The 8,761-nt window shown below is 44.7% G+C and overlaps 1 protein-coding gene across 1 annotated transcript in view; it reads right to left on the reverse strand.

Moving 5' to 3' along the window:
* col6a1 (collagen, type VI, alpha 1) overlaps positions 1-4,695 on the reverse strand; it is a 55,172-nt gene extending 50,477 nt beyond the window's left edge. Inside the window, exons 1-2 of the mRNA XM_048599321.1 lie at positions 4,356-4,695; positions 3,776-3,905 (exon numbers count right to left, since the gene is read on the reverse strand). Coding sequence (XP_048455278.1) covers positions 3,776-3,905; positions 4,356-4,443 — 218 coding nt within the window. The 5' untranslated portion in view covers positions 4,444-4,695. The remainder of the gene's footprint in view (positions 1-3,775; positions 3,906-4,355) is intronic.
* Between the last annotated feature and the right edge of the window lie 4,066 nt (positions 4,696-8,761).

Here is an 8,761-nt window from a genome sequence, read left to right on the forward strand (position 1 = left end):
GCAGGTAATGGGACTTCACTACATAATCTCAACTGGTTAAACTCTAACTGGGCTCCTGTGCACAGCCATGGATTCCTAAATCTTTGTCCGTGCCAGCCTTCTCTGTGTTATGCCAATATCTGACTGAGTCCCAAAGAGGCAGACAGAAACTCCGAGTCTCTAAACTAAGAGATGGCGTGTGGCTTGGAGGGGATGTTGCAAGTGGTGGTATTCCCATTTATCTGCTGCCATTGACGTTCTAGGTGGTAAAAACCATGGGCTGGAAAGTGCTGTGTAAGGTGAACTGCTGCAGTGCGTCTTGAAATGCTACACACCACTGATACTATGAATCGACAGTGGACGGACTGAATGTTTGTGACTGAATGTGATCACGAGCACCAATCAAATGGGCTGCTTTGGCCTGGATGGTGTCAAGTTTCTTGAGCGTTGTTGGAGCTGCACTCATCCAGGCAAATGGGAAGTGTTCCATCACACTCCTGACTTGTGCCTTGTAGATGGTGGACATGAGTCAGGAGGTGAGTTACTCAACTCAGAATTCCCAGCCTCTGACCTACTCTTATAGCCACTGTGTTTAATATGGCTGTCCAGTTCGGTTTCTTCTCAAAATCCAATGAGTCATGGCCAATGTATCTATGAAGCTCCAAAATTCTCCTCCAGCAGGTGGGTCTCACACCTTAGGGTGGGACATTCCCAAGAACTGATGAGATCATAACAAAATCATGTCAACAGCAATGTTGACATATGGTCCAAGACAGAGTGGGCGAGCTTCACTAGTCTTCATTAGGATTTCGCTGAGTTTATTTCCAACTCAATTTAACACCTCAACCGATGATCAGCACCTCTAACAAATTAGTGTTTCATCTGTACTGCACTGAAGTATCAACTTAGACTTCGTTGCAAACTGCACAGACCTGCATTTGGATCTTCTAAGTCAGACATTCAGTTGCTACCCACTGCTGGTACCTGAATACTGGACTAATGCTGCTCTCACCTACTGGTGATAAGGGACTTAGATATCAGTGCCTGAGGGTCGAACGCGCACCCTGACGCCAAGGCTCTGACATCAGGAGAATTCCCAAGATTCTCAGGCACTGATCCCCATCTGACGCTCATTGTAATTTCTGAAGAGATGGATTATTGGAGCTAAGAACACCATTGAATCATGGATGGCGAGTGGGCTCCCAATGCTGGAGACTCAGTGGAATGTCCATCATCAGTGAGAGCTGGGCAGCCTGACTACGAGAGTTGCCCTGCCTGCTGGCTGGGAAAAAACAAGCAAGTCTAAAGCAAGGAAGGGTCCTGGCTAGCCAAAGCAGCATGTCCCCGGAGGTAGGAATTTGCCAGAAAACCAGGACTCTGGCCAGAACCTGAAAACTATGGTTCCCACCACCCCACTCCCCACCCCCACAAACCGCTTCACCTCCAATCCCACCTACTCAGGGTGGAAAATTCTGCACCAAAGAATCTTTGATCTCAAGCCCTAAGTTAATCACTTGTGAGGCTGATGGAGCACCAGCGCAATGAATGAAGGCTGTATCCGGTACCCCTGGAGCATAAGTCCTCTGGACAATCAATGAATTGGATCAGGGACCAGAAGTCTATCTACACCCACAGTCAGAATATAACTCACTAAGCAGGTGAAGCTATATTATACTTTCCACATGAGGTAAGATTGAGTGAAGTTTCATGCAACCTCACTTGATTTAAACTGGTTGAAAACAGTGTCATTGTAGAAACTGGTGTTCTATTTTAAAATACTGCAGAAAGGAATTGGCGTTGAGTTGTCTTGTTCACCCTAAATGAAACAAGTACTGTGCCCACAGAACAAACCTCCCTCACACAGCTGGACAGTACTATCCTGTACCACTTTGTAGATAGAAAAGTGTCATCTGTGGGTCCTTGGGTAACCCTCTTACCCACTGAATCAAAAAGCCAGGAGTCCAACCCTGAGTCTCGAATGTCTAATCCAGGGCTGGCACTCTAATGGAACATTTAGTGGGTGCTGCACTGTCTGAGGTGCTGCTCCCCATCAAGCATGTTAAGTCAAGAAACCCTGTACTCTACTACTGTGTAAGATGTTCTGGCAGTGATAAGTGAAACACAAGAGAGTCTGTCCCAGCCAATATTTATCTCCCAGTCAACAACACCAAGAAACAGACTTTGTTAAACATTATGAAATTGCTGCTTGTTAACCAGTGAGCATAGATTTAAAACAATTGGCACCAAAACCAGACACAAGATATGAGGATTTTTGTTTTACTGAATTTTTGTTTTTTTTTTAATCTGGAGTGCAGTGGCACCTGTTTCAGTGGAAACTTCCCAAAGAAAGACTTTGATAAAGGTTGAACAAGACTTAAAAGAAATTCTGGGCTATCAGGAAAAAGCAGAGAAATAATCTAAAAACCGAAAGAGCTGCGGATGCTGTAAATCAGGAACAAAAACAAAATTGCTGGAAAACCTCAGCAGGTCTGACAGCGTCTGTGAAGGAAGAAACAGAGTTAACGTTTCGGGTCCAGTGATCCTTCCTCAGAACTGAAAGAACTGTGGATGCTGTAAGCTTCTGAGGAAGGGTCATTGGACCCGAAACGTTAACAGAGAAATAATCTAAGTTTTTTCAGAGTTAGCACGGACAAGATTAATGAATGTCTTCCTTCCATATTGTATGGTTCTCTGAATACAACAATGAATTGATTATCCCCTTAAAAAGCACGTTACTGGGTACAAGGGACCATGGGACATCTTGAGAAACCATCTAAATTACTGACTTTGTATTCTATAGGGTAACTGTGCTCCTTGTGTTCAATAAACATTGAAACTTTCACTGCAGCAGCAATTTTCTTTGTAAACTGACAGAGGTCCAGGCAGGTGATTTGCTGTCCACTTGCACAACGCTTCGCCCCAGCATTGGGCGGCCATGCCTTCAAGCAGCCCATGCTCTGTGCTCAATAACTCCTTCCCTAAACTGTCCCGTATCCCTTTCCTCCTCTGAGACCAAGGTTAGCTGCCCCAATATTACATCACATACTCTGTGTCAAATTTTGTCCAGTTGTGGCCAGACCTTGGTGGGGGTTGGGGGGAGGGGTGTGGGGGCTTTGCTGCATTTGGGAGGTGCTACATAAATGCAGGTCGGCGTCATGTTTCTTAGGGCCTAGAGGTTGCATGACAATGGGACCCCGGCCGCAACTTGCACTGCATGCACTAAGGGTGAAACTGTGCAATTTGTTGTAGCCCACATAGTGTCTCATTTAATACAGTCAGTGAGGCACCATCAGCAGATCTCCCATTTCGGTCATCGATGATATGGAGGTGCTGGTGTTGGATTAGGGTGGACAAGGTCAGAAGTCAGACGATACCAGGTTATCGTCCAACAGGTTTATTTGAAATCATAAGCTTTCAGAGCGTGGCCCCTTCACCTGACCAAGCTTTCTGAATGCTTGTGATTTCAAACAGCACGATAACCTGGTGTCATGTGACTTCTGACCTTGGTCATCGATGGACAGAGACTTGAGTCACTTTGGTTGTCACATTAGGGAGGAAGCAACACAAAGGAGAGAGAGAGATCCCAATTGGGTTATGTATATATTGGTATTTTTTTGTAAAACATCTGGGGACAGAACCAATTCAAGTGGAGATAGCCATTCTCACCCAACCTCTAGCGCCACCTTCAGAGGATCAGGGAATTACAAGTAGTATCTCCTCACTGTTCTCGTTCAAATTGCAGATGCTTAGACTGAGAAGATAGTCTTAAACAGCAAAGAGTTCAGTCAGTTATTACCAGTTTTCCAGCTTGTCGACGAAATTTGTGGTGAACTTCTTGACAAGATCTACGAGGGAGCCGTAAGGCTGAACTCTTAAAGCGACACTCTCGGATGTGTCCAGCACAAAAAATAGGTCGACAGGGCAATCTGTGAAAACGAAGGAAATGAGAGCAGTTATCAGACACTTCGAACATTATCAAGGCTAGGCTTAAAGCTGCCATCCGTGCAAAAGGCTCAGGAAAACTGCTTTGCTTCAAACTTGCAAACGAATTAGCACCCTCTTAAGACATAAGCAACAATCTTCTCCTCAAACTTGACTGTTCTGTTTCGCACAGGACTAGGGTCCCAGGAATAAGAATGCAAAGTGGAGAGAATAGCGGACACAAGACAGCAGCACCGTGTCTTACAATGTTTATTGTTGACACACACTCGAAGTCCAGGTTTCCAGTTAAAAGTTGCGCATTTCAATTAATTCTGCATCAAGTGCTTCAGACTGATCCCGCAAGCCGTAAATTATGCAACTGAAAGCAAACAAAAAAACTGTTTCTGCAGAAACAGTTGAAAACTTCGCCGTGACAGGGACGGCAAAGCACCCACCTGAGTGATATCCGTTGTCCTGTTGTGCCAGTAAAAGGTTCCATGAGGAGAAAATCTTCAGCAGGAGAAATAATATTTTCAAAGCCATGGCTTCCCCCACCTCTGTTGTGTGCTCAGCACACGGGGACTGAGGGAGAGCTTTTTGCAGACAGACAGAGAGAAAGAGAACAGGGCAGTGGGAAAGAGGCTGGGAACAGGAGGTTGAAGCCTGTGTGTCTTTCCCTCAGACACAGATCAACTATGAAGTAGGCTGGTCCTAAGCAGGAACTAGGGATGTGGTCCCCATATGGTTGTGTGATCCAGCCAAGCAACTGCCTTACTCCTATAGGGTCGTTCACCACGATTCATACATGCTGCTCTCCCAGCTTAGAGTTTGCAAACACATTTGAAGCCCACCTAGCCACAAGTTGGCAAAATTAATGTGAAAAATGTCATAGTTGATCTACAAGAATTCAACCTCGAGAGCCCCCTTTCTATACCCCCACCCCACCAGCCCTTGAGGGACACACCCATCAGTGTTGGCTGTTTCTCTTGCAGTGTACTCTTGAAAGTATGTGGATTTACGTTTAAACGGGCTATATTACTTTGTGTCTGTGTGTGCCAATTCTAATGGACCCCATCACCGGCCCTGCATGACTAAACGTATTTGCACAGGCTGGCACCACAGGGTGGTCAATAATCGGAGAATGTGGATTTAAGATCGAAAAGGGAAAAGAACGAGAGTTTGAAGGGGGGTGTTTTTCTTTCTTTAGCCAGTCCTTACACCCTTTCCAGAAACAGATTTAATTTTCAAAAGGGCGTTGGGTGGATAGTAAGGGGGAAAATAAAAGTACGGAGCTGTGGGAAATGAGTAGGGGAGGGGTCTGCTTAGATAACACTTTCAAAGTGCTGACATGGACAGGATGAGTCGAATTATCTCAATTTCTTCCATTTTCTTTCCCTGGGAGAATGGGGAATCTATTGATGTGTTGTTAGCACTACTGAGTCTATAATCCTTATTTGATTATAAAGAAGTGGTCTTCCAAATAGGTCCTGCAACCAGTCTATGTCAGCATTTATGCCCACACGAACTTCTTCCCACCTCTCTTCACCTGTCCCAGTGAACAGTACATTCTAGCCATTTCTCCCTCTTACTTAGCGAGTGTTTCCCAATCTGATTAACGGTAGCACAGCTAGTAGCACCCTTTGTTCAAGGTTTGAGCATTCTTAGTTCAAGCCTCACTTTGAGACCACAGCGCAAAATTCAATGCTGATGCTCCAGTACTGAGGGAGTTCTGCACTGTTAGAAGTGCAGCCTTTTTTTTGATAAGGTATCCTGCCTGACCTCTCATTTGCTTATAAAAGATCTCAGGCCATTAATTTGATCAGGGCAGTGAGCTCCAGGTTTGGACCACTGTCTGGGTAAAACAATTTTTTCTTAAACCTGTGTTGGAATTATTGATGATGATCTTTTATTTATAGTCACAAGTTCTGCTCTCCCCTACAAGTGGAAATGTCTTCTTTACATCTACCCACTCAATACCTCTCAGTACCTTAAATACCTGTATTATAGATCCTGCTGAAACAGAAAAAAAAAGCAAAATTGTGATTCTAAACAGTTCTCGGAAAGTATGGATAAACTGTTATCAGCTGTGCACAGTCATATTGTAAAATAAGTTCTATTCAAATGTGTGTCGACCAGCAGGATTTGCTTCACTTGTAGGATTCGAAAGTAGTCACAGCAAATTGTAACATGTTTTTCTGTTTCGGTTTTGGAATAGCAATGTTGCACCACGACGTTTGCATCAATTCCGACCCCAAAGGTAACATTTTTGTCTTTTGGATCAGGAGATTGTGGGTTCAACTTCCCCTCACCCCCTCCCTCCAGCTACCTCGTACAAATTCTGAGTGGACATTCCTCTGTTGACTGAGGGAGGGTGGTGCACAGTGGGACTGTCCGAGATGCTGTGTGAAAGTGAAGTCCTGTCTGCCTTCTTAGCTGGCCTCAACATCCACCGTTTCCTCCTGTATCCCAACGAATTTTTTTCCCCCTCGTCTGACCTTACTGAAACAGATCATCAATCTCATTGTGGGATCTTGCTGTGCAAACAGTAGGAATGGCATTAGGGCTTTCAGCCTGTCCCGCCACTCTGTGAGATCGTGGCTGATCTGTGGCCTAACTCCATATATTTGCCTTTGGCCCACATCTCTTAATGCCCTTGCTTTACAGGAAATCAATCTGTCTCATTAAAAATTAACAACGGATCTAACATCAACTGCCACTTGGGGAACAGAGTTCCAAACTTCTACCTTTGTGTGTAGAAGTGCTTCCTGACATCTGTCCTAAATGATCTGAACTAATTTTTAGACTATGCCGCCTCATTCTGGAATCTCCAACCAGAGGAAACTCTGCCGTGTTTCATTACAACAGTACAACAAGTGGGGATGCTTCATTGCGGCTGTAACATACTATTGGGACGTTCTGACCTCATGAAAGGTGCTTTGTGGTTGCAAACACGTCTTTGCTTACTTTAGCTTTCCAGGTGGTGAGTGCAATTGTACGTTAAACCTCCCTTGGCAGATACTGAACATGAAGTGTGGGGGTTCAAGCAAGCACCGTCCCACTTTGCCTCATTCGAATGCAGATGGGATGTGTCTGAAAGCCAAACTACTGAGCAAACAGTAAGTGGGATGGAGTCCATGAGTGTAGGCTGCAGGAAAACAGACAGTTCTCTGAAGCTTACTCATAGAATACTTTGGAAACAAAATGTTAGCGTTAAATATACTGCAGTGCCAAGAACACATCTCAATAACAACTCTTCCCAAAAATCCAGTTTTGTTGTATCCTACCATTGCCCTAATTGTTGCCATGATGTTTCTTTTTGCTATTGGCTACTGTTCTGACGATCTCTGTATTGGATAGTGTATATAAGATAAATATTTCTTTTTGTGGCAAGACTTTTATTTATTATCAATTCTCATCTTCAACTAACTATATGTTAATTGCTGTCTCTCTCGCTTTTAGCTAACAGGTTTACTTCAATATATATCCCTTTCTGTGTTTGCTATCTTTACAAGTTAGTATTCTGCCTGACTCAGTAAGAATTTAATATTGGTACATGGAAGCTGAAGCCAAAGAAACTGATTCAATTCTAATTGGACTGAAAGACATTCATAATCAAGTTAAAAATATGCAAATAATTACTCACAGCAACAAAATTCTAGTTTATTTCACATCTAGTTAGTTCCATCTATTTAATAAATATAAACCTGAAGTAAGGAATTAAGGAACATATGATAGATACTTAACAAATTAAACAATTGAGTAATTAATTATTCCAGGAACATATGACAGAAAATTAAGAAATGAACGAATTAGTAAGGCACAACTGTGCAGCATATGGGAGTTTGTGGGCAACAAGATGAGCACAGACTGCCACATCTGCAAGAAATGTCTCTGCCTCAAGACAATGCAGCTCAGAATCATTAAACTGAAGTGTGGAGCAACAGGTACCCCATCACAAAACAGAGCTGGAGCGATTGCAAATTAATTTACTCCAGACTGCAGTCGGACGCCAGTGGTAAATTCACGTATAGAAGCGGGGAAAATGACATTAGAACAGCTCGTCCACTTCATATGGATTAGTTACTGGTTTGTTCCCTGGTTATGCAGCGTCTAAAAGAGAAAGTGGGAACTGGCACCAACAAGAATTAACGAGGTAGTAAGAACTGCAGATGCTGGAGAATCCGAGACAACAAGGTGTAGAGCTGGATGAACACAGCAGGCCAAGCAGCATCATAGGAGCAGAGAGGCTGACGTTTCGGGCCTAGACCTTTCATCAGAAAAGGGGGAGGGGAAGGGGATTCCGAAATAAATAGGGAGAGAGTGGGAGGCGGATAGAAGATGGATAGAGGAGAGGATAGGTGAAGAGGAAACAAACAGGTCGAAGAGGCGGGGATGGAGCCAGTAAAGGTGAGTGTAGGTGGGGAGTTAGGGAGGGGATAGGTCAGTCCAGGGAGGACGGACAGGTCAAGGGGGCGGGATGAGGTTGGTCGGTAGGAGATGGAGGTGCGGCTTGAGGTGGGAGGAGGGGATAGGTGGGAGGAAGAACAGGTTAGGGAGGCAGGGACGAGCTGGACTGGTTTTGGGATGCGGTAGGGGGAGGGGAGATTTTGAAACTTGTGAAATCCACATTGATACCATTGGGCTGCAGAGTTCCCAAGCGGAATATGAGTTGCTGTTCCTGCAACCTTCGGGTGGCATCATTGTGGCACTGCAGGAGGCCCAGGATGGACATGTCGTCTGAGGAATGGGAGGGGGAGTTGAAATGGTTCGCGACTGGGAGGTGCAGTTGTTTATTGCGAACCGAGCGTAGGTGTTCTGCAAAGCGGTCCCCGAGCCTCCGCTTGGTTTCCCCGATGTAGAG

Source organism: Rhincodon typus, chromosome 7 (assembly GCF_021869965.1).
Source record: "Rhincodon typus isolate 14 chromosome 7, sRhiTyp1.1, whole genome shotgun sequence".
In the NCBI taxonomy this organism is placed as follows: Eukaryota; Metazoa; Chordata; class Chondrichthyes; order Orectolobiformes; family Rhincodontidae; genus Rhincodon; species Rhincodon typus.